At 42.5% G+C, this 27,187-nt stretch overlaps 1 protein-coding gene across 3 annotated transcripts in view; it reads left to right on the plus strand.

Annotated features, from left to right (window-relative positions):
* The window catches only part of LOC139449345 (eukaryotic translation initiation factor 5B-like), a 115,558-nt gene that overhangs the window by 80,414 nt on the left and 7,957 nt on the right, over positions 1-27,187 (plus strand). For all 3 annotated transcript variants that reach the window (XM_071230667.1, XM_071230668.1, XM_071230669.1), the window contains exon 24: positions 23,234-23,395. In XM_071230667.1, coding sequence (XP_071086768.1) covers positions 23,234-23,395 — 162 coding nt within the window. The remainder of the gene's footprint in view (positions 1-23,233; positions 23,396-27,187) is intronic.

Genomic DNA, 27,187 nt, shown 5'->3' on the forward strand with positions numbered 1-27,187 from the left:
AAGATGTTACTTGTTGTTACCCTGTCTGGCGCTCGGCATTAAGGGGTTAAAGCAAGGACTGGTCGGCTCGGAGTCAGTATACTGTGTCTGAGTGGGGTTTTCATGTTAAACTGCGGCATGGTATCTCAGTGGGCTAGCACTATAAATCGGCATCAGTCTGTTCTAGTACAAGCAGACACACACACACACACACACACGTGCATGCACGTCGCTATATAAGTGCAATAATCTTGGACGCGACGTTAAACCTATCTTCACCTCACCTCACCTGGATTGGGTGGTCACATTTGCTGACTTGGTTGATTGTGTGTCATTGTACCCTGATGGTTGGGGACATCGCTCATACCCATCACTGGGTTGTGTGCTTCAGACATCGTCATGTACAGGGAAGACATAGCTTGAGTCATGTTGACTGTGGCGCTCCCATTTCTCCTGATACAGCGAGTAGGGTCAGTGTCAGAAAACTGGCTTCATTGGCTAATTCAAACTCACTAAAACATTTTCTAGAATTAGATGGAAAGAATCAAGGATACAATATGTTCATGCATTCAATAGTATTCTGAATCAGTTCCACGTTTCTATCTTATCTAATCCATATATATATAAAACAAGTACTGGTATTTGCTCCTTGAGTATAGGCCATTCATACTGACGAGCTACCTGTATGACTGCCAAGACCTTAATGTCGAATGCTCGTCTGTAGATAGGCACACCAGCCCATAATTTTGATATGTGCTGGAGATGGAGCCTCTGAGTGATAATAGGCAGGATTCTACCCAGCATGCACCTCGTGACCTTGCCAATGACGTAAACGACAGGAAGTGGAGAGATCATGTTGCAAACTTCAACTAGCTTCTCAGCCTCTCATCCAGGTGGGTGACGTCAAGCGACCGAGCCGCCGCCGTGTAGATGTAATAAAAATGGTGTACTCTTGCCATCAAGTTTGAAGTATGCTACTATCTCAACCACTGCTAGCTGTTGGGGAAATTTGAGGTGGGCTTTGAGTTTAGACTGAGATTTCAAATTTTATAATTCTGTGTTTTGTTGAGACACGTTGTTGATGATGACTTCAGTATTGATATGGATGCAAGATTTGTGTTATCTCTTTGTATTGGAAATTATTTGTCTATTTGAGTACCTCAGCCTAGCTATAGGATGTTTGTCATAAATATTGGTTCCTTGTTTTGCAGAATCATTGACATATATCTGACATTTACATGTGATAATCGCTCTTTTGTGTGATTGTTTTTGGAGTGTTGTGTTTGGAGTGTGTGAAAAAGCCATTTTTGTATCTTGTCGCATTAAAGAAGTTCAAGAGAGGGAGGTGATTCAAGCATTCTCTCGTCAAGTCGAAGGCACAGGTTTGATTCCCCACATGAGAACAGTGTGTGAAGTCCAGGTGTGTTGTGCCCTGCCGTGATATTACTGGAATATTGTTAAAACCAGTGTACAGTGTATTACCCAGCTCTCTCTCTCTCTCTCTCTCTCTCTCTCTCTCTCTCTCTCTCTCACTCACTCACTCACTCACTCACTCACTCACTCACTCACTCACTCACTTATGAGTGAGGGGGAAGTACATTTGACAGTGGGTTGGTTGGTATCTACACCATAGATGTTTACTTCATAATCACTGGAAGACTTGCTGTTGGCCTCTTTATCAACTAATTTGTCCATGGAATATTTGGCATTACTTGGCTCTCCCTTGCTGGCCACGTACACCATTGCTCCCACGGAAATCACCGGTTGAATTGAGCAGAAACCATTTAGGGAACAACCATTTGATATTCTGTTGAAGGCATGGGATTCTATCGAAAAGAATGCATTGTCCCAGAATATGCTTAAAAAAATAATTATGCTTCAGACTGTTGTAAAAAGGTAATTGTCTGCCACAAATACACTGTTGCAAGATCCTTTTTTAAAATGGATATTTAGACTCATTTTGTTAATTTTAAAAATATCTGGTTTTGCAGATAAAGCTGAGTTTTCATACAAAATCCCAAGATAGTTCACAATGAAACACATTTCGAATCACAGGTACTTCTAGTCTGCTTCAAAGGTTAATAACTTCTTTTGAACATTGTGATTTACCTGAAGTTTTGTTCATAGGCAGCTGGGGGCATGGGTGGCCCAGTCGTCTAAGGCGCCGTGATTCGCTGTGCAGAGTTGCGTCCCTTGGTCATGCCAGAAACCTATGATTGTGGGTTCGAATCCCGGTTCGCCCCAATTATGTTTCTAGGTTTGTCAGCACCATACTTGTGCTCGTGGGTTTCACCGAAGTGGTAAACGTCTGAGACCTGCATCACTTCGGGCTTTCCTCCCACATTAAGCTGACACGCCGCGATATAACTGGAATACTGTTAAAAGCGGCGTTAAGCCAAACTCACTCACTCACTCACTCATGGGCAGCTACAGCTGGTGTTGTTACCCGTCATGGACATTGGGCACACCTTTTACCTTGTGCTGGAATGTTTTCAGTCCAAGTGTACTTGCACTTCTCAGAAAAACATGTTTTTCAGCAAAATCCTTCAATTTTCTTCATATTCTCTCAGCATCTGCACAAGGAGACAGGTTTATGGTCCGATAAAGTGAGGCTCAGTTTCTAGGTATTATGGGTATAAATTTGTCAGCCAGTCGGCTGAAAGTGGTGTGGATTTCATGAGCATTCAGATATGTGCATCCTATATCTCATAGCTATTGATATCATTGCATGAATGGTTATAAAACAAGCTTGCAACTCATTGGCCACCCAGGAAGATTGGACTAAAAAACAGTATCTTGAAAAGAAGTTAATTGAAAAGTTTTCAAAGATATTCAGCAAAATATTTGCTGAGTTGAGCCTGCCCCGGCCTCTTCAATAGGGGCCCATCCTGGTGGAAAAGCTTTTGGCACCTTTCCGAATATTTTATTGCCCCTTTGCGTTTGTGCCGTGAGATGAAACCACTAACTAAGCTGCAGAGGTAGGAGGAGAGGAAACGGAACACAGTGCTAATAGAAGGATTTAAAAACAACATCTGGTAAAGGCTTTGAAAAACGGAAGGCAGAGTGGGAAATGTGCCTGTGTGCTTTGATAATGGATGCTCATCATACAGGGACATGATGAGCGGGAAGACTTGCATAAGGTGGTCGAGATCTATGAGGCGGTTGAACTCGTTGAGGTGGCCGGCATCTATGGGGTGGTCGAGATCTATGAGGCGGTTGAACTCGTTGAGGTGGTCGGCATCTATGGGGTGGTCGAGATCTATTAGGTGGTTGAACTCGTTGAGGTGGTCGGCATCTGTGTGGTGGTCGAGATCTATGAGGCGGTTGAACTCGTTGAGGTGGTTGGCATCTGGTGGTCGGCATCTATGGGGTGGTTGAACTCGTTGAGGTGGTCGGCATCTATGGGGTGGTTGGCATCTATGGGGTTGTTGAACGCGTTGAGGTGGTCGGCATCTATGGGGTTGTTTGAGATCTATGAGGCGGTTGAACTCGTTGAGGTGGTCTGCATCTATGGGGTGGTCGAGATCTATGAGGCGGTTGAACTCGTTGAGGTGGCCGGTATCTATGGGGTGGTCAAGATCTATGAGGCGTTTGAACCCGCTCAGGTGGTAAAGATCTGTGAGATGATCAAGATCTGAGGTGGTTGAGGTGGATGGTGAGATTGTTTAGGTGAATGGTGAGATCAGTGTGGTGGTTGTTGGATGGTGAGATCTTTAAAGTGGTTGAGGTGGATGGTGAGATCTTTAAAGTGGTTGAGGTGAATGGTGAGATCTAAGAGTTGGCGAGCTCGTCGAGGTGGATGTTGGTGGTTAAGGTGGATGGTGAGATTGTTGAGGTGGTTTAGGTGGATGATGAGATCTGTGAACTGGTTGAGGTGGATGGTGAGATCTATGAAGTGATTTAGGTGGATGGCGAGATTGTTGAGGTGGTTTAGATGTATGGTGAGATCTTTGAAGTGGATGGTGAAGTGGTTTAGGTGGATGGTGAGATCTATGAACTGGTTGAGGTGAATAGTGAGATTTATGAAGTGGTTAAGGTGGATGATGAGATTGTTGAGGTGGTTTAGATGGATGGTGAGATCTATGATGTGGATGGTGAGGTGGTTTAGGTGGATGTGAGATCTATGATGTGGATGGTGAGGTGGTTTAGGTGGATGTGAGATCTATGAAGTGGATGGTGAGGTGGTTTAGGTGGATGTGAGATCTATGAAGTGGATGGTGAGGTGGTTTAGGTGGATGTGAGATCTATGAAGTGGATGGTGAGGTGGTTTAGGTTGATGGTGAGATCTATGAAGTGGTTTAGGTTGATGGTGAGATCTATGAAGTGGATGGGGATATAGTTGAGGCGGTTTAGGTGGATGGTGAGATCTATGAAGTGGTTGAGGTTGATGGTGAGATCTATGAAGTGGATGGTGAGGTGGTTTAGGTGGATGGTGAGATCTGTGAAGTGGTTTAGGTTGATGTGAGATCTGAAGTGGTTTAGGTGGATGGTGAGATCTATGAAGTGGTTGAGGTGGATGTTTAGATCTATGAAGTGGTTTAGGTTGATGGTGAGATCTATGAAGTTGTTGAAGTTGATTGAGAGATCTGAAGTGGTTGAGGTGGATGGTGAGATCTGAAGTAGTTTAGGTGGATGGTGAGATCTGAAGTAGTTTAGGTGGATGGTGAGATCTATGAAGTGGTTGAGGTGGATGGTGAGATCTATGAAGTGGTTGAGGTGGATGGTGAGATCTATGAAGTGGTTGAGGTGGATGGTGAGATCTATGAAGGTGTTTCAGGTCATTGAGATGTTAACTGTATTGGGAATGATCGATGAATATGATCGATGAGATAAATGAAGTGCAGGTCAAATCAGATGAAGAGATATATGAGAGCAATACCATAAATGGAGCAAGTGAAAGAGACATGTCAAACAAAGAGTTAAATATGTTTTACAGGCAGGGGGTTAGTACAGATTATTCCTGCATCCACTGGAACAGACAAAATGTCATCTTTGTCAAGTTGACTTCACTCTTATACAGTTCGATGAAACCTGCACGCATTGTCCTGTGTCAGTTGTGACAGTGTCAGACTAAACAGGTGATGGTTAAGACAGACTCTGGTTTTTCATGGTTTCAAGTGAGTTTTAGTGATGAACATTTGGTTGGGACATATATCATATTTGAAATGAAGGGGGAGGCAAATGATTGTCAATTAAAAATCCAAATGTCTGAAATATTTTTGATTTATTGGCCAAGTTGGTAGAAGGCATATTAACCGAGTAATCGGCATGTGGGCAATGACATTATTATTTGGAAGAATTTGTATTTTATCGATAGTTGCTTCCAAGTGTAAACCTGAAAATCTCTGGCAACACCTGTTCAATATAATAGTTTGTTTCATAGAATTAATTTATTAATCAATATGTAGAGTGAAGATAGTATCACCTAATTCGTGCAATTTTAAGGATCGACCATTTTGATATCCTGCTAAAGGGAGGACAATGAATAATACTAGGGGAAAATAATTCGGCCTCCCGTTTCACACAAAATAAAAAGTGTTGCCCTGGATGTACTGAGTACTTTGTGTTGGGAAACAACACATCAGTTTTCTGAGAATAAAGCTGTTCTTCTTGAAGCAGTGATAACAAAATATTCCATCTCTTAAAAAAAAACTCTGCCCAAACTCCTAGCCACCTTGTCCACCTTTTAGACTATGCTCTTTAGTCCATTTCTGATTTTATGCTTAAAAATCTGAAACAATCCATGTGTGAAATGTGGCTCCTCCAAGCTTCGGTTATCAAACGCTGCTACTGCTGGTTAGTCAGTGTCTGGTTAATGAAGCAAAATGCACCCACCGCCACAACCCCCTCCTCCTCCTCCACAGCGACCACGCCGCGGTAGGCAGTATCTCTCCATCGCTGTGCACTGTGAGTGTGGCAGGCCCTCTCTACCTGGCAGGGCTCCAGTTGAACCCAGGCCTCTTCCTGTTCCTAATGAAGGACTGAAGATACTGCCAGCTAATATCTGTCTAAGACGGCAACGTAGACGGACAAGATGATATTGTTTATCCTCTGACCAAGCCATATTACATTTAATTCTAAATACTTCTTATATCGGCTGCTTACAGTTGACTACCGGGTCAATCACAGCCCTGAATGTATATATTCTAGTCTGGGATAGAATAAGATATTTAAATTATTTGTTCTTCTTAGACAATTATGTCATGATATTTAACTGTTTTGAAATGAAACATATAAAATTATTTTGGAACAGACTGTGAGGTGGCCTCGTGGTGAAGGGTTCACCCTTCACAACTAAAACCAGTTTGAATCCTCACGTGGACACACGTCTGAAGCCCATTATTGGACTTCCTTGCCATGAAATTGGTGGAGTTTTGCCAGGTATTTAGTTGGAAGGGAAACATCCACTGATTATTTAAGGACAGACAATTTTGCAATGCCTGCCATTACATAGGTCTTGTGCTGTACTGCTGGAGACAAACATAGGTCTTTTGTTGTACTGCTGGAGACTAACATTGGTCTTGTGCTGTACTGCTGGAGACTTACATTGGCCTTGTGCTGTACTGCTGGAGACTAACATTGGTCTTGTGCTGTACTGCTAGAGACTAATATTGGTCTTGTGCTGTACCTCTGGAGACTAACATTGGTCTTGTGCTGTACTGCTGGAGACTAACATAGATCTTTTGTTGTACCTCTGGAGACTAACATTGGTCTTGTGTTGTACTGCTGGAGACTAACATTGGTCTTGTGCTGTACTGCTGGAGACTAACATTGGTCTTGTGCTGTACCGCTGGAGACTAACATTGGTCTTGTGTTGTACTGCTGGAGACAAACATAGGTCTTGTGCTGTACTGCTAGAGACTAATATTGGTCTTGTGCTGTACCTCTGGAGACTAACATTGGTCTTGTGCTGTACCTCTGGAGACTAACATTGGTCTTGTGCTGTACCTCTGGAGACTAACATTGGTCTTGTGTTGTACTGCTGGAGACTAACATAGATCTTGTGCTGTACTGCTGGAGACTAACAAAGGTATTGTGCTGTACCTCTGGAGACTAACATTGGTCTTGTGTTGTACTGCTGGAGACAAACATAGGTCTTGTGCTGTACCTCTGGAGACTAATATTGGTCTTGTGCTGTACCTCTGGAGTCTAAAATTGGTCTTGTGCTGTACCTCTGGAGACTAACATTGGTCTTGTGCTGTACCTCTGGAGACTAACATTGGTCTTGTGTTGTACTGCTGGAGACTAACATAGATCTTGTGCTGTACTGCTGGAGACTAACATAGATCTTGTGCTGTACTGCTGGAGACTAATATAGGTCTTGTGCTGTACCCCTGGAGACTAACACAGGTCTTGTGCTGTACTGCTGGAGACTAAAGCAGAAATAACATGAGTTTAACTTTCATCCGGAAACAATTAAGTTCTTTTACATCTCTTGATTCAGAGATATCAACAACAGTATACCCAGTGGCAAATATATATCCGTCCAGGGACATTTTATTGCCATCAAAGCCTTCAGCGGAACAGATGAAAGCATGTGAACCCGGAGAGGCCATCTATCAGACAGAGGCTTTGTTCTCCGTGTCTTGTGGAAAACAGATTTATATACCAGATTTGTTACTTCATCTTCAAATTACTGTATTTAATGAGAGGTTTCAGGGTTAGTGCTATATGAGGATGTTTGTGATATAAGTGCATGTTCTCTGTGAGATTTTCAAAATTGATAGGTTCTACTTCAGTGTGGCTCAGATAGATTTAGCTGCGATTGAGTCGTTTCGTAGGATATTCGCAAGAGTCACATGACACTTGTTGCACCAGAAGCGTACATGTGGGTACCTCCGACTGGTAAAATCAGCATTATTTAGAATAATTGTTTAGACTGCAGTGGGTAGATGAATCTTTGCTATAAATAGCAAAAACTAATTCACACAAAGTAGCCTCCAACAGGTCAGGCAATGATCATATGCGAAATTAAAGTTGTCAGTTGTAGTATTTTGATTGCCAATTATACTTTGCACGATGTTTGTAGTTCATTTACCCAAATTTCTACAATTAACATTGTTACTAAACATTTCACATGTTAATATGCCTTCTACCAACTTGGCCAATCCAAGTAATCAAAGTAATCGACAAATTACCAATGGCCAATGACAATCAAAATCAGTGACTCTGTGGGGATTTAGACAACCCAATGAATTGGAGGGTCACGCTCGGTTACCTGGTTGTGACTTGTTTTCCAGGGGTCTGGAAACCGTTATATGCGGCGGACATGTCCAATTGGGAATCTCAAATGTCCGGTTTAAAATATTGCTTACCGGACATTTAAATTTTTCTGTCCGGACATTTTAAGAAGTATTGTCCGGATATTCTTAAATTTTGACCGGACATGATCAACAGTTAGGACTGAGCAGTTTCTGTCTGCAGTTGTAACGCAATGAAGATTATCTACACTGACAAGCTTTGTTTGTTTTGATTGCTGTAAATACATCGTACCTACACGATAGTCCAATCGGTCAATCACTGTAAAAGGCAATAAACTGAGTTGACACTGATTAATCGAGGATTAATTACTGAGAACATCTTGTTAATTTGAGTGAAAGGTGTTTACAACTGTACATAAATACCTTGCATCATCGATGTACCTCATTATCCTCACAATGCTACGATACGTAACCTCAGACAAGAAGAGAAAGCGTGACGACAGCCAGTCGACCGATGCAGATCAGTCGAGCGAATCTGCCAAACCCTTAAAGTCTGAACGATCATTTTGTAAGTCGTGGCTAACGACTTTCACTTGGTTGACATACAATGAGGATTTGCAGATTTTATTGTTTTCAGTAGCTAGTCGTATATTGAATTTTGATTGACCGCCATTTTGCTTTCTGTGACGATCGATATCAAACTTTTTTATGGTCAATAATTAAGTACAGATGAAAAAAAGTATTCAAATAACTATTGCTATCAAAGATATTTTAGTATTTGTGATTATATTATCTGTCTTGTTTTTAAATAATCTTTAGTTTAAAAAAACCCTTTTCCCGTGATGTCACGTGATAACCAAATATTGGATAATAGTCTCGATCCAAATGTTACATAGCGTACACTTGAGCAGACTCATGAATATAACTCATGCATATTGATTAGAGCATTCACTATGTTAACAGATCGTTATTATAACAGAAACAAACATGTTTTCCATGTATATCTAAAATGATATTATTTGTTATCAATTGTCCAGTGAATTAAACAATTTAAATTAAAACGACTCATAATTGATTATATTATGAATACATAACAACTTGTAATGTGTGTGAAAAGTCGTACTAAAATACGCTATTTGAAGGGGGCGTGGCCTAAATGCAAATGTCCGATTGGGATTTAAAATTTTCCGGACCCCTGGTGTTTTTTCGTACCATGATGGCATGGATCGTTGCTCACAATATCAACCACTCCAGACTTAAAAATCAAATATAGCATCCTTAAACAAACACACATACTTTGAGGTGTTTTCACGGACAGAACGCTGAGCACAGACTTCAGGCTTGTGGCCATGTCACAGACATCCAATGTTACTCCTACTCACAGCCATGTCACAGATATCCAATGTTACCCCTACTCACGGCCATGTCACAGACATCCAATGTTACCCCTACTCACGGCCATGTCACAGACGTCCAATGTTACCCCTACTCACGGCCATGTCACAGACATCCAATGTTACCCCTCCTCACGCCCATTTCACAGACATCCAATGTTACCCCTCCTCACGGCCATGTCACAAACGTCCAATGTTACCCCTACTCACGCCCATGTCACAGACATCCAATGTTACCCCTCCTCACGCCCATTTCACAGACATCCAATGTTACCCCTCCTCACGGCCATGTCACAAACGTCCAATGTTACCCCTACTCACGCCCATGTCACAGACATCCAATGTTACCCCTACTCACGGCCATGTCACAGACGTCCAATGTTACCCCTACTCATGCCCATGTCACAGACGTCCAATGTTACCCCTCCACACGGCCAAGTCACAGACCTCCAATGTTACCCCTACTCACAGCCATGTCACAGACGTCCAATGTTACCCCTACTCACGGCCATGTCACAGACATCCAATGTTAACCCTACTCACGGCCATGTCACAGACGTCCAATGTTACCCCTACTCACGCCCATGTCACAGACATCCAATGTTACCCCTACTCACGCCCATGTCACAGACATCCAATGTTACCCCTACTCACGGCCATGTCACACCCCAACCATGTCACAGACGTCCAATGTTACCCCTACTCACGGCCATGTCACAGACATCCAATGTTACCCCTCCACACGGCCATGTCACAGACGTCCAATGTTACCCCTACTCACGGCCATGTCACAGACGTCCAATGTTACCCCTACTCACGGCCATGTCACAGACGTCCAATGTTACCCCTACTCACGGCCATGTTACAGACATCCAATGTTACCCCTCCTCACGGCCATGTCACAGACATCCAATGTTACCCCTACTCACGGCCATGTCACAGACGTCCAATGTTACCCCTACTCACAGCCATGTCACAGACATCCAATGTTACCCCTACTCACGGCCATGTCACAGACATCCAATGTTACTCCTACTCACGGCCATGTCACAGATGTTCAATGTTACCCCTACTCACGGCCATGTCACAGACATCCAATGTTACCCCTACTCACGGCCATGTCACAGATGTTCAATGTTACCCCTACTCACGGCCATGTCACAGATGTTCAATGTTACCCCTACTCACGGCCATGTCACAGACATCCAATGTTACCCCTACTCACAGCCATGTCACAAACGTCCAATGTTACCCCTACTCACGGCCATGTCACAGACATCCAATGTTACCCCTACTCACGGCCATGTCACAGACGTCCAATGTTACTCCTACTCACGCCCATGTCACAGACGTCCAATGTTACCCCTACTCACGGCCATGTCACAGACATCCAATGTTACCCCTACTCACGGCCATGTCACAGACGTCCAATGTTACCCCTACTCACAGCCATGTCACAGATGTTCAATGTTACCCCTACCATGTCACAGACGTCCAATGTTACCCCTACTTGCTGAATACAGCAGAGCTCCAGAAAAGCGTTTGGTGTTGTGGGTTTTTACCCATGCATCTTTAAATCATTGGGTATCAGTAATTCTATCTGGGTATTCAAATTTCTGTTACCCACTAGTTTTTACACATGTGGGTATTTATGTTAAATATTTGAAAACACAAATCATCTAGTCCCTACAAACTGGTGTCGTGCGGGTTCGAGAGCTTTATAGGACTCAAAAATACCACGATACTTCCACAAGAAAGTGTGATGGCAAATGATCATGATGTAACTTTCATCATGGAGTTTGGCAAGGTTGACGGCATGCCCGTTTATAATTTCAAAATAAGTTGCTTATTTGCTTATCGAATACGCAGGGTTACTTCACAATATTTTGATGATACTCACAAGTTTTATTATTGTAGTGTATCTGTAATGTTCTTTGTGTATTTGATACGCTTGGATTTTATTTTACTGCGTATTTCTGCATTTCTGATGCATATTTTATGCAGATACGCAGCTTATCTGGAGCTCTGCTACAGTGTAACAAATCATCATTGGATTGAAAATAACTGGTGGAAAGGGTGTTATTTTGGGTTGAGTCCCGTCCAGGATTCGAACAAACACTGCCAGAGTGAGGCACCTAATCGCCAGCACACAAAGTCAGCGATCTGTACTCAAAAAGTGTTATCCCAAATATAACATTTGTTACATTTGACCACTTTCTAAAAGGCATTGTGTGTTATATAGGAGTTCCACCCTCAGCTGCCCAGCCGGGTTCAAATCCAAGATTGGGGGCGGTCGTGTAGCCAAGTGGTTAAAGTGTTCGACACACCGAAACCCAGGATCGATTCCCGACATGGGTACAATGCGTGAAGCCCACTTCTGGTGTCCCCTGCCATGATATTGCTGGCATTGCTAAAAGCAGCATAAAATCCAAGTAACTCACTCAAATCCCAGATTGATGGCTTAATATCTTCAACTTGGCCTGTCCTGTACTTATGGTTTCACCCAAATGGTAAATGTCTATCCTGTGACCTGTGACCTCCAGAATTAAGCTGACAGCAGTATTCCAGCTGTGGTCTAATGGATAGAGCCTCTGGCCGGAGATAGGAAGGCTGCTTGTTCAATCCCTGGCCACGCTGACCGAAAGATGTTAATGACAGTACCCTACCTGGCCTTGGCATTAATGGAATAAAACAAGGGACTCATCCTCTCAGTATGATAGCTCTATAAAATGGTACACGCACGTACACAGACAGAGACACACACACACACACACACACACACACACACACACACACACACACACACACACACACACACACACACACACACACACACACACACACACACACACACACACACATGCTCGTTGTTACACATTTGCTATAGGTCAAACCCCAATTTCACCTCACCTTCAAGCCAACTCACTCCCATGGATATATACAGAGAAATTGTCCACGAATGCCGCATGCTGCAGGAAAGTGTACTTATAGTGACCTTTTGCTCATATTTGCATGTGTTATTTAGCTGGGTGCATGAATATCTCGATCTTGATGGGAAACACGTTTATAAGTCACTGTGCCAATAAATCTCAAATTAAACGGTTATAAATGGTTCAGTCACTAAACCGGGCTCATGTTGAGAGAAGTATGTGGCTAAATGTTCCCAACTCTCACCAACGAGCAGAATACACGGAACCCTTACATTTGACATTTCAACTAAGGAAAAAGTTGACCAGCTTTTTGTTTGGGATAATTTGACAGGACTTTTTCTGTGGTTGCCACTAAACGAGACCTATAGCATATTGCTCATTCATTCTGGCTCCTTGGTGGAACTCGGTTGTCATTACAAACTTGCATGGGCCACACGCAGACACTGTTTTTAGGATATGGCCATTTTCAACTTTGAGTTCTTAACAGTGATGGTGTACATGTGTTGATGTTGAAAGTAGCATCTTGTATGTTGATGAGGGAAAGATTCCTTGCTGATAGGCTACTTGAACATTTTGTGGGACGGTGGGGTAGCCTTGAGGTTACAGCCTTCACTTGTCACACCGAAGACCTGGGTTCGATTCCTTACATGGGTACACTGTGTGAAGCCCATTTCTGGTGTCCTCCACCCTGATATTGATGGAATATTGCATATCACCATACTCACTCACTCACTCACTCACTAACTTTGAGCCACGTTGAACCCTGCTAATGCTGGAAGTACATATGTGCCCATATGATAGTAAGCACACACAAATTAAAAAAATAGATGACATTTTCTCTCCTTGTAAATATTTGTGTGGGTTATATTACCAAATGAATACGTTTCCGTGTTAGATGTCAAATTCACTTCCTGACATTTGGCGCCAGAGATGTGTTGGATGTGACATTCCTTGTTGCACAAGGGCAACCAACGGGGACGAAATGTGAAAACAAAATAATGTTCACAATTTACTTGTCCAAAGTCAACAGCTGCTTTCAATAATTTTGATAGATTTAGTTATATTCTCCTAATGACAACACTCTCACATTCAGATCAGATAAACTTGGTCTTCCCGAGCTCATCAATTACCAAGCTTTGTCATGACCATGCACCAGCGTTCAAAATTCATGTTTCTCTGCTAACCTGAGTCTACTGAACTGGGTGGAGGACAAGTGAAAATACAATGTTTGTAGTCCTCAAGGACAAGTAGCATTGGAAGGCCCAGTTCTTAATGCTTCAGGGGGGCACGGGTGGCCCAGTCGTCTATGGCGCCGCGATTCGCTGTGCAGAGTTGCGTCCCTTGGGCACGCCAGAAACCTATGATTGTGGGTTCAAATCCCGGTTCGCCCCAATTATGTTTCTAGGTTTGTCAGCACCATACCCGTGCATGTGGGTTTCATCGAAGTGGTAAACGTCTGAGACCTGCATCGCTTCGGGCTTTCCTCCCACATTAAGCTGACACGCCGTGATATAACTGGAATAATGTTAAAAGCGGCGTTAAACCCAACTCACTCACTCACTCACTCTTAATGCTTCAGTTTTGCAACAAATTGAAACTGAATAGAACTTGACAGAAAAAGTAAACATTGAAACAGTGACTAGTCCTAACACATCTATTTCAACGGCTGTGCACATCTCTTCTGGTTTCTTGACTGACGCCAACACTGACAGGAAGATAAGCATCACATACTCTCAAAATATTCAGATGTTTTCATTTGATTTTAGTTCCTAGGGAGTACCAGTATGTTCAATCATCTTAGGACCTTGTCATGTAATACCTCTGGTGGATTCTGAATGTGATCAGTAAATTGTGGTTTCAGATTCTGTGATGTGGGGTAGCCTCGGGATTGAAGCTTTTCAATTCCTCAACAATACCAAAGACTTTGGTTTGATTGTCCCCATCAGTATGTCATGTGAAACCCCCAAGGGTTTTCCCCAGACCCGCCAAGAAGTCCCTAATAAAAATTCCCAATTTGGAATTATATATTTCCCAATTCATTTAAATATAGTTCTAATTAATGTGACAAAGGAGGAAAAAACTCTAAAGCTTGGTTTTATGTCATTGCATTGACTACAATGAAGGCAGGCTCTTGATCATATCAAATAATGTAATCTCTTACTGTCGTCATCAACAATGACGTTATATTGTATTTTTCGGAACAATGAAGTACTGTGATGTTAAACAGCTTCATTTGAGCAAAAGCTTTAAGAATTGCTAAAATGCATGTGTGCAAATATGGGAAAGTCGGGTAATATTTTTTAAAGCAGTATAAAACCATACTATTCAGTGCCTACTATAATGGTATAAAATGTAGGTATATTAAACTAACACTTGTAGTTTAGCTAAAATATTGTGTGCACTGGAACAGTATATGACTTCTTTGTGCCTTATATATAGTTTCATCAACATGTTTCCGTGTACAGCCTACACATTTGAATGTGTAGGTTTTAAGTCTTGATCTCATGTAGTTGAGATAATTGGATGCGATTTGGATGCGTCTATCATTGTGTCCTGCTTGTCAGGCTGAAATTGCTGGCTGGAAACAGATAATCTTGTTTTTGACATGGTGAAATTGTTCTGCTGGATGATAAAAGTGTTAGGAGGAAGTGAGAGAGGTAACTGGCTCTCTCGCCTGTCCGTAACAGCCATTAAACTCACAATTACAGGGACATTGACTTGTCATCAGACTGTCAGAGCGATACCGCACAGAATGGATGGGTAACAGGGTCGCAGTAATTGCACCATTTGTAATGAAATATATTATGATGCATAATGTATTTATAAGGTGTTAATTCATATCATAATTCATGTGTCTTGACATACGTTTTACATTTTTCGTTTCAAAGTTGGTTAGATTTGGATTCCAAAAGACCCAAATCAGCTATTTTATGGCAGGAATATCAACACAGCCTGACAACATCAAGAGTTGACTGTCAACATTTACCACGGTAAATCCATGAGCACTGGGTGCTGGCAGTCCAAGGGTCATAGTTTAACAGATTCTGGGATTCAAACCCAAGACCAATGCATGAAATCTGGCACCGATGTGTCCCTTAAGCCACAGGGTCTTGTATGTCAGGGGTGCCCTATGTGTTTGCCCTTGAGATAAATGGGAAGAGTTGATAAGGGGCCGACCAATAGATCACAGGATGGGGGTTGTGTGTGGGTATGTGTAAATGTTTGAAAAACCCAAAACCTTTCTCAAAAGTTACTGGAAAGAAAAGAACTTGGCCTCTGTTTTTACCTCCAAAAAATGCTTTTAACGGAAAATCCTGGATAGCCTAAAAAAACCACAGCTGAAAAGAATAATATGTTTTGAGACACTGATTGAAAAAAAGTAGTCTGTCTCCAACAAAACATCCTAGCCCTTACAACACCTACACCCAAGCCCCACACCCATCCTCCATCCCACCGGGGCGGCCGGGTAGCCTAGTGGTTAAAGCGTTCGCTCGTCACGCAGAAGACCCGGGTTCAAATCCTGACATGGGTACATTGTGTGAAGCCCATTTCTGGTGTCCCCCGCCATGATATTGCTGGAATATTGCTAAAAGCGGCGTAAAACCATACTCAGTCAGTCAGTCCTCCATCCCACCAATAGTTGAATGGTCTTCTCCAGTGAAGACTTCACTCTTGCACGGACATCTATGCTGAATAAAACAAAGTCAGTTGACATGATAAACTGCCATGATGGCATTCAGGTTTAGCCTTTAGCACTCAGTACTATCCTACAACAGACATACACTGAACACACAAAGTTTGGGATCATGAATATTTTGGGGACATTATGCTGTACTGATTAACATAGGAGTTAATCATGTCAACTGCCATTCTTAGCTGTCCTATTTTTATCAAGAAGGGAATTAATGTTGTTTTGCCAAGTGAAATCTGTCTGTTGATATGATTAGAGAGTGCATAAATATCACCAGTATGTATAATGCAGGCCATGTTCTCCCTGCCTTGTCTTCCAAACAAGCTGTGTCCCCAAGCTACTCCTGAAATAGATGGAGTGATGATATTGCCCTTTGAGGGGGCTCTCAACAAGGTTTACATGCTGGAGATATGACTTGTGGCGGAGGAATATCCTCTCACCAATTGGCCTCTTGGGGAAGATGGCTTCAGATTGAGTTTGGCCCTCGAGAACACAGGAAACTAGTTTATGAGTTAGATGGTAAAACGGGTTTAATCCAAGGACATGTTTTCAACAAATCTATTTTCAGAAGTAATAATTTGATATGATCTTCAGGAGTAAAATGGCTGCTGGGCATGATCATGGTGATGATGAGGAAGAAAAGACCATTGTTTGAAGTCAGATCTGTTTTAATATTTTCATCATTCATTGTTTGCAAGGTGAGCACATGTACATTTGTAGCAGAACAAATAGTCTCGGTGATGTCTTGCGATAAGGGGCTGAAGTTGTTTTTGATTTATCAAAACGGAGATCTGCTGGTTGCTGAATATTGAAAGTCCCTGCGGGGTTTCCAGCTTAGTCTTGGTCCCCAGCTGTCTATTCTTTTTGAAAGACAATCGAATGGATTGTGTGGTCAGACTCGGTGGCTTAGTTGATTGTGTGTTATCGTGTGTCACAGCCTCATAATATCAGTCTGTTGTTTCTGGTCCGGACATGATTATTTACAGGCTGCTGGAATAGGGCTCCAATTTGGCTACAATAGGACAACAATAGGACTACAATAGGTCTACACTAGGACTACAATAGGTCTACAATAGGGCTCCAATTGGGCTACAATAGGACAACAATAGGACTACAATAGGACAACAATAGGACTACAATAGGACAACTATAGGACTACAATAGGACTACAATAGGACAACTATAAGACTACAATAGGACAACTATAGGACTACAATAGGACAACTATAGGACATTTCACATTGATCAGATATTCTTCCTCTTTTATTCTTGTCTGAGAAATGAACAAGTCTCTTACTTCTGTACCGTGGTCAAATATATTCATCAAGGAGACTATCTTTTTTTGTTTCATGTAAAGAGTGCACAAGTTTGACAAAGTATAACATTATTATGAAGCCCAAAAGGCCATCAGGATTTAGAAGATGAACAATTGGATGCCATCAAGGGAGGTCACTTAATGTTTCTGTTTTGATTCTGGGGTTGTGGGGTAGCCCAGTGGTTCAGGTGTTTGCTTGTCTCACTGAAGACCCAGGTTCAGATTCCAGCATGGGTTCAATGTGTGAAGCCCATTCCTGTGGTCCCTAACTATGGCTGGAAGATTGTATAAAAATGGGGCAAGTCCAAACTCCTCACTCATTGTCTTGTTTCCTGTTTCTGGAAGACCTTAAGGAAGACTGTACTCTGTCAGTTGTATTTTTAGGGTTAGGATGGTGATATTTTCACAAATATATTAATTCATTCAGAATCACGCTGATTATCCTCTGAGGATTCCAGGTAAGAATTGGTCCCAGCAGCCTGTCCTTGTCGTAAGAGGAGACCAAAAGGATTTGGTGATCACACTCGGTGACTTCCTTGTCCCTGTACCCCAACAGCATGGATTGTTGCACACAATAACTGTCATCTCATTGTCTTGTTCAGTCTTGATTACTTACATGCCCCCGTAATACAGCTGGAAAATTGTTGTGTGGCTGTGAGACAACTGAAGTAGTGTTAAGAACTACATGAAACCCAACTCACTCACTTACTCACTCACTCTTTCTCTCTCTCTCTCTCTCTCACTCACTCACTCACTCACTCACACACACACACTCTCACTCACTCTCTCTCTCTCTCACTCACTCACTCACACACACACACACTCTCTCTCACTCACTCACTCACTCACTCTCTCTCTCACTCACTCACTCACTCACTCACTCACTCACTCACTCACTCTCACACACACACACACTCTCACTCACTCACTCACTCACTCACTCACTCACTCATGTTTCATCATAGTAACACCTGCATAGACAAGGAAGAGTGTTCAAACAGAGCCATGATAGGCAAGTAGTGGTGGTCATAATGTTAACAAATCAAGATTTAAAGGGTTTCCTGGATTCAAATCAAAAACTATATTCCAGCAAACACTGAAATATGCCTGGGAATCTGCAATGGATCCAAACCCCATAATTCAAACTCTTTCATATGAATCACAATGATTCACAGCAAGTTTAACAGGGAGAAGACGGTATTAGCAGTGGTGTGTGAATGGGTCTTTAACCAGAACCATAGCCCCAGGCTTCTGATGTTATCGCTGTCAGGTAGACTATCAGCCAAACCTATACCAGTCGCATGTCCCTTCATCGGTGTATTGTAGTGCCGGAGCCCACCTGATCATGTGACCTGCCTGCCATATACCTGGCGGGGGATCTCAGGTGTGACCTCGTAGGATGTTGGGGTCGGGTCGTCTCGTCAGGGATGAATGACAGCTCCCGATTGATATGTCAGTTGTATCATCTTATGACTGGGGAAAAAACAGCATAGATGTATTACTTGATAAAACTGTTATTTTTCGTGTCTCATTCTGCCTTGTCATTGTGGTGTCAGCAGATTTGTGTCGGAAATTCAACCAGCGGTTGTGTCATTGTGTTAGTGGCCTCCTTTGTGTGGCTGGAGTAAGCCTTCTTCTGATTATAGGGACTGGAAGCATTGCTTTATTTTATTAGGACAATTGAGTCATTTACTACCGTGAAGTTCCATTACATGGTGATGTGTTGTGTGGCTTTCAAGGGCTTGTCTTAATGGGAGAGGGCTTTGTTAAGCATTGTGAACACTCTTTTGTGGTTTTTATTTCCCAAGTAGATAATGCAGGGATAATGATAGACACTAAAGTTGAAACCACAGAAGCTCCATCGGAAGGGATAGTCATTTGAGCTACAGCACTGGTCATGGCCAGGTGATTACCTAAGTCCATGTCAGTTTGTACTGTCAGGATATGTAGTCATTACTTACAAATACAATTTCGCATTTAAAGAAAAGAGTTGTTTGTTTTTGTTTGTTCAGAACTCGAGGGGATTATCAAGATGCCACTCAAATATACTACTCAAAAGAAGTTAAGAACACTGGTTCTTTCATATTTACTATAGTTAATCTGTTATTGCATGACAGATTGAAGGTAGTTATATCGAGGGATCAGGTGTTCTTTATCTGTTTATGAGTAGTATTGGTTTTACTTCTGACCATTTGTTGAAAAAAAAACCTGTTCTGTGAAAAACTACATTGATGTGTGACTTAGCAAGGGTTGAGAACAGACGAAGTGTTGAAAGATTTCCTTCAGGACAACATATGACAGTGATCCTTTCACACACACTTCAAGTGGCACATTTATTAATCGTACTGAAAAAATGATATGATCATGACTGATAACGCTTTCGTTTCTACCAATCACTTGCAAATAGCGAGGCTGGAATTTCAGATGCAACAATGTAATTTTCGTGGCAGACAATTTTATTTCTTTTTTCCTTGGTTTAAAGCATATATTTTGTGCATTTTCTGAAACGCTTTTTTGTGTTGATAGAATCCCAACCCCCACCAAGAAAATAAAACTGTCGGTCCCTAGCTCTCAATAAAAAGTGTTATAGGTCACAAGCATGCAAGTGTTGAAGAAAACCAATACAAGATGTGATGTTCAAACCTAAACAGGGGATACTGGGAATCTTGAGGTGCGCTGCTAGTATTTGAATCTAGGGACCCCTTACACTTTTATCTTTTGGAATTAGATCCCTTTACTTTCATGCCCTATTTCAATCATTTCAGCTGTCATCATTTCTAAGTTTATGTAGATCTTGTTTGACGAAAAGGATCCTTGTAATACTGCCAGCTTTGAACTTGGATAGTAATAATTGGTTCTTTTTCAAAGGTAATCATTTGTCACTTCTGTCAAAGAATAAGAACCAACTGTAGGGTTTATGTTCAAAGTTGCTCTGACTAGGACTGCGGAAAGTATGACCCGAGAAAGTCATAAAATGCACAGTGACACAAATGATCAAAACTTGGTTCCACTTCAAACGTGACGAGATGAAAGAGACATGGCCGAAATGAGCAAGCTTTTATGACATTCCCATTCAATCTATAATGGAGGGTTCACATAATACCTATTGCTATACATCTATGTGTCACTGTAGTTAAATCCAGGCTGTTTCTGCAGCTGTTTTTCAGAAATTTGAATTAGCCCCGGGCCTCAACTGGCTGGCTAGGGATCTACCTTGAAACATGGCCGCAACTGGGTGGGGAGGGATCTACCTTGAGACATGGCCTTAACTGGGTGGGGAGGGATCTACCTTGGGACATGGCCCCAAATGGGTGGGGAGGGATCTACCTTGGGACATGGCACCAACTGGGTGGGGAGGGATCTACCTTGGGACATGGCCCCAACTGGGTGGCTAGGGATCTACCTTGGGACATGGCCCCAACTGGGTGGGGAGGGATCTACCTTGGGATATGGCACCAACTGGGTGGGGAGGGATCTACCTTGGGATATGGCCCCAACTGGGTGGGGAGGGATCTACCTTGGGACATGGCCTCAACTGGGTGGCTAGTGATCTACCTTGGGACATGGGCCCAACTGGGTGGCTAGGAATCTACCTTGGGACATGGCCCCAACTGGGTGGGGAGGGATCTACCTTGGGACATGGCCTCAACTGGGTGTGGAGGGATCTACCTTGAGACATGGCTTCAACTGGGTGTGGAGGGATCTACCTTGGGACATGGCCCCAACTGGTTGGCTAGGGATCTACCTTGGGACATGGCCCCAACTGGGTGGCTAGGGATCTACCTTGGGACATGGCCCCAACTGGGTGGGCAGGATGTTGCCGGGGCTGGTTGATCCAGCAGTCTTACCAAAGACACACCTCATTATAAATTAACCTTCGCCTCAAATATTGTCCAGTGCTTTTCTCACTGGAGGTTTTTATTTGAAAATGATGATAAGAGGCTGAGTGTGTCACAGGGCAGTGTGTACATTTCATTATGGTCCACGTTTCTGCTTGGCTGAGCCTGTTTGTGTAGGAAACATATCATTTGAAACTTTTGTGCTGCACTTTTGTTGGTAGCTCAAGGATCAATTTAATTTTGAAGCATGCACTTCTCTTTGCTCATTTCATCTGATGACAGGTGCCAATCAAACAGGAACTAACCCTTGAGATTCTGTGAAGCAAATTACAAAATGTTGGTTAAGTGAAAGTACACATCAACTTGAAGGGGTGTTTGATGTGATCAGGCTTTAAAGGGAGGATAAATTATGATAGTCGAATGGTCACAATGATTAAGGAAGTATGGATGGTATGGTGTGATCTAGATAGGAATGATGTGTGTGTAGTAGATACAAGGTGATGTGAGCTGGGGGAGTCTGGGTAGCCTCTGGATGGATAGACGGACATGGCACAAAGACCTTCATGCCTACTGCTGGTGTTCACAGAGAGTTGTCTTAGACGCCGCAATTCACTGTACAGAGTTGCTTCCCTTAGGCCTGCCAGAAACCTCTGAATGTCAGTTTAAGATTCACTCTGATTATGTTTCAAAGTTTATCAACACCATGCCTGTGCTCAAGGGTTTTACCAAAGTGGTATACGTCTAAGACGTGCATCACTCCGGGCTTTGGGCAGAATGATGGCTGTTGGTGTTGTCAGAATGATGGCTGTTTGTGTGTTGTCAGAATGATGGCTGTTGGTGTTGTTTTGGTGTCAGAATGATGGCTGTTGGTGTTGTCTTGGTGTCAGAATGATGGCTGTTGGTGTTGTCAGAATGATGGCTGTTGGTGTTGTCAGAATGATGGCTGTTTGTGTTGTCAGAATGATGGCTGTTGGTGGTGTCAGAATGATGGCTGTTTGTGTTGCCAGAATTATGGCTGTTTGTTTTGTCAGAATGATGGCCGTTTGTGTTGTCAGAACGATGGCTGTTGGTGGTGTCAGAATGATGGCTGTTTGTGTTGTCAGAATGATGGCTGTTTGTGTTGCCAGAATGATGGCTGTTTGTGTTGCCAGAAAGATGGCTGTTTGTGTTGTCAGAATGATGGCTGTTTGTGTTGTCAGAATGATGGCCGTTGGTGGTGTCAGAATGATGGCTGTTTGTGTTGTCAGAATGATGGCTGTTGGTGTTGTCAGAATGATGGCTGTTGGTGTTGTCAGAATGATGGCTGTTTGTGTTGTCAGAATGATGGCTGTTTGTGTTGCCAGAATTATGGCTGTTGGTGTTGTCAGAATGATGGCTGTTGGTGTTGTCAGAATGATGCCTGTTTGTGTTGTCAGAATGATGGCTGTTGGTGGTGTCAGAATGATGGCTGTTGGTGTTGTCAGAATGATGGCTGTTTGTGTTGTCAGAATGATGGCTGTTTGTGTTGCCAGAATTATGGCTGTTGGTTTTGTCAGAATGATGGCTGTTTGTGTTGTCAGAATGATGGCTGTTGGTGTTGTCAGAATGATGGCTGTTTGTGCTGACAGAATGATGGCTGTTTGTGTTGTCAGAATGATGGCTGTTGGTGTTGTCAGAATGATGGCTGTTGCTGTTGGTGTTGTCAGAATGATGGGTGGTCGTGGTGTCAGAATGATGGCTGTTTGTGCTGTCAAAATGATGGCTGTTGGTGTTGTCAGAATGATGGCTGTTGGTGTTGTCTTGGTGTCAGAATGATAGCTGTTCATGTTGTCTTGGTGTCAGAATGATAGCTGTTCATGTTGTCTTGGTGTCAGAATGATGATAGCTGGTGATATCTTGCTTCAGTTTGTGGACCTGGGCCGCATCACATCAATAGAGAACAATCACAAGAACGTGGACATGGCGCGGCAGGGGCAGGAAGTGTGTATCAAGATAGAGTCCCTCCCAGGGGACACGCCCAAAATGTATGGCCGGCATTTTGACCACACAGACATCCTTGTAAGCAAGGTGAGTTAAAACTGAGTTGATGAAGCAAACAATTGTTGAAGGTGAGAGAGTTGTGATTTTGACACTTTTTTAAAATTTCAGCTGAATGATAGAAGGGAACAAAATGGAGCAGGTCTTGACTTTTCCCGCTTGTTGAAAATTTTTAACATAGGTGTTTACCAAGAATCATTAGTAGGGTCAAGTTAGGATTCAAACCCAGAAAAACAGTACCTTGGTAGCTGAGGCTTTGAGAAACCCCAATTATGTTTCTAGGTTCGAAATCTGTTGCACTGAATGTCTGCAGAGTTTATTTACCACAATGTTGGAAAATATTTAGAATTGATAACATGTATCAGTAGTTCTTGACAAGAAATCTCAAGCTTAAGGTTGTGTTTTTGTTGTGTTTGAAAGATTCTTAGCATTTTGGATGTGTTTAATACAAACATATTGTTTATCATCTTTCGCACACATGACCACTGCCAAATACCTGAGATATAGGGATTCTTTCACCATTTTATCATTTAAGCAAAATGTTTTAAGTCTCAACAGGTCTCTGTATTTCATGGTGCCTTTGAGAAAAAATAAAACTGTCAACATGTGAACCTCCAGACCAGTGAAACTCCAAACAAGTGAGACTCACCACACGTGAGACATGTTTTTTGGCTGAGCTTTTCTGGTCCGAAATAACTTTGTGAGACTCTGACTTCGGACAAGTGACTTGAGTTACAGACTGGAATTCTTGATCTGGGCCAGGCTTAATAGCCACTTAATGGTGTTAACCAAATAAGCAAACAAATAAACAAGCCTGCAACCTCACTGGACATGACTGAAATACTCTTATCAGTAGTTTCAAAACCCAAATCACTCCCTCTTCAACTGCAACCACCACTCCAACTGCCACTACCAGTGTCACTACAACCATCACTTCTTTCACTTCTGTTGTATGAAATCTGTAATGCCATAATTTAAAGACTCCTTGAATGGACAACCATTAGTTTACTGTTCCAATCCACCCACCTCTTGGCAGCCTGCTGAGCTGCCTGTGTGCATGGGACACCCCACAACAACATCTTGTAGTCACGCTCCCGCAGAGGGGGTTGTTATCATTGCAATAGTGTAGTGGGAACTCCAAGATGGGAGTAAGGTGGGGTAACCAAGCTGGGAGCGAGATGCGGTAACCGAGATAGGAGCGAGATGCGGTAAAAGAGATGGGAGAGAGGTGGGGAAGCCGAGATGGGAGCGAGACGCGGTAACCGAGATGGGAGAGAAATGGGAGTGAGGTGGGGTAACCGAGATGGGGTAACCGAGATGGGAGCGAGGTGGGGTAACAGAGATGGAAGCGAGATGCCGTAACAGAGATGGGAGAGAAATGGGAGCGAGGTGGGGAAGCCGAGATGGGAGCGAGGTGGGGTAACAGAGATGGAAGCGAGATGCGGTAACAGAGATGGGAGAGAAATTGGAGCAAGGTGTTGAAGCCGAGATGGGAGCGAGGTGGGGTAACAGAGATGGAAGCGAGATGTGGTAACCGAGATGGGAGAGAAATGGAGAGACATAGATACTTATAACTCACTCACTCACTCACTCACTCACTCACTCACTCACTCACTCCAGACTACTGTCGTATGGCTAGAAAGATGAAGAATGGCAGCATTTGCATAAAATCAACAAAACATGCTGATTACCAAGTGCGTAAGTAGAAGGAAGGAATATGTCAATGAGGCAGCCCTTTGACATTCTAATCAGTTTATATTACCAGGCTATGCTCCCTTAATGTGGAAGAGGTCATGTTGAGAACACACGTTTCTTGATGTGTATAGAATGTACCCAGTGACCTCATGGTGTGGGTGGGGCCATTTGACCTTGCTCTTAACACAGGGCATGGAGTATGGAGGATCTTAAGGGGGGAACTTGTAGGGGAGCATCTTAGGAGTTTATTATTGTTGGTTGTATTGCTTCAATTTAGATAAGTCTTGTCATTGGAGAAAATCAAGGAAGTGAATGCAGGGATTTAAATAGACCTGCTCAGAAACTGATATGTTCGGCCCCAAGTTGGCAGCAAATGTCAGTAAAATTTCCCAGATTGTAACTACACATTTCTCAATTCATGTTCATCCAAGACGGAAAAAAATCATGGATCATGAATACCTTTGGGGATAATTTTATGAAATTGTTTGCTTAGACATTAAAAACATGAACAAAAAAAGTAATAACTAATCACTAAATTTGCGGCATTGTAGAGATACATTGTATTTCACTGATAATTCTCCCAACTTGCCTACCGGGCGCTTAGTTTAGGACAGCGTATAAATCCCTGGGTATTACTTGAAGACAGACAACATAATACTCTTGGTGCAACAGTCATGCAACATTTCTGTCATCGAATAAAGGTCAGGAATTGTTATCTTTTGTTAAATTGTAATATTTTCCTTGATTCAGAGATTCTAAATTTCATTGTATTTCATTGTGTCACGGTGACACGTTTGCTATTATGAAAAAACAATAAACAGTAAATCATGTTTAAAATGGACACGCATATAATAAACTGACAAATTGTGTTATGGTATCCATTATCATTAAAATCAGGGGGCACGAGTGGCACAGGTAGCCCAAGTGTGCACGCCAGAAAGCTATTGTCATGGGTTCGAGTCCAGGTTGGCCCTAATTATGTTTCTAAGTTTGTCAGCACCATACCGGTGCTCATGGTCTCCACCTAAGTGGTAAACATCTATGACCTGCATCTCTTTGGGCTTTCCTCCCACATCAGGCTGACATGCCATGATGTAATTGGAATACTGTTAAATGTGGTATTGAACCCAACTTACTCACTCATTAAAATGAGTTCTTAGTGCTCGCTAACTGCTATGCCTAGAACTGAGGACGTCAGAACGACCTTTCATCCAACCAATCAGAGTGTTGCTTACCAGATCATGCAAGTGAAAGACCAAATGTGTTTTCTAATCATGGACCCAGAAAAGGTTATCGCGAGGCATTCCTAATTTCAATTCAGGCACTATGACTGTTCCGTCAAAGTCATCATCTATCTCTCACTGTCTTTGAAACTAGTGCCGTAAAGCCTGAGAAAGTTGCTTCCTGATTGGCAAATGTCTACTTACTGTTACCGGTAGTTATTTCATTGATCGGTTAAAGGTTGCGAAAGGTCATTCAGATGTGACCTGTAACGGGATGTCATCAGATGTTTGTGTAGTGGTAGCGCGCACTAAGATCTGATTTTGATGAGATTGTTAGTTAGATTTACTTCTGTTTTCTACCAATGTATTTGATAGATTTATAGAGGTATCCGAGTGTTTGAAGTTAAGGTGGTTCTTGGGTCCTTCAGTTTGCTGGTGTAATGTTTGAATCTAGCGGTCACCAACTATTTTAACTTGTAACATGAGGTCAGGACAATGACCACTTCACTTTCATGCTAAATTTTGAAACATATTGACAGTTGGAATATAATAATCTTCCCACAAATCCATTCATTTTTTTATGTATTTGTCCAAACATTTAACGATGACAAACAATTAGACAAATGCAAGACAGAAGATGACGATGATATATGTCCACAGCCACACGGTGAAGGTCTACATATTTTGTACTATGGCTCTCAATATGTTGGTCCAGTACAATGCACCTAATAACCTTTGTGGGCCAAAGCGACAGTGCGTGAATGTTCTCAATTAACTAAGTCAGTTAATCAGACAGTATGAGGATGGCTGAGCTCAGCTTTCCCTCCATGGCCGGCAACAAGACCATGTGGATCCAAGGTATTATCAAACCATATATTGAAATAGAATTGAATTAAATTTTGAA

Source organism: Haliotis cracherodii, unplaced genomic scaffold, assembly GCF_022045235.1.
Source record: "Haliotis cracherodii isolate W230 unplaced genomic scaffold, xgHalCrac1.p SCAF_8, whole genome shotgun sequence".
Classification (NCBI taxonomy): Eukaryota; Metazoa; Mollusca; class Gastropoda; order Lepetellida; family Haliotidae; genus Haliotis; species Haliotis cracherodii.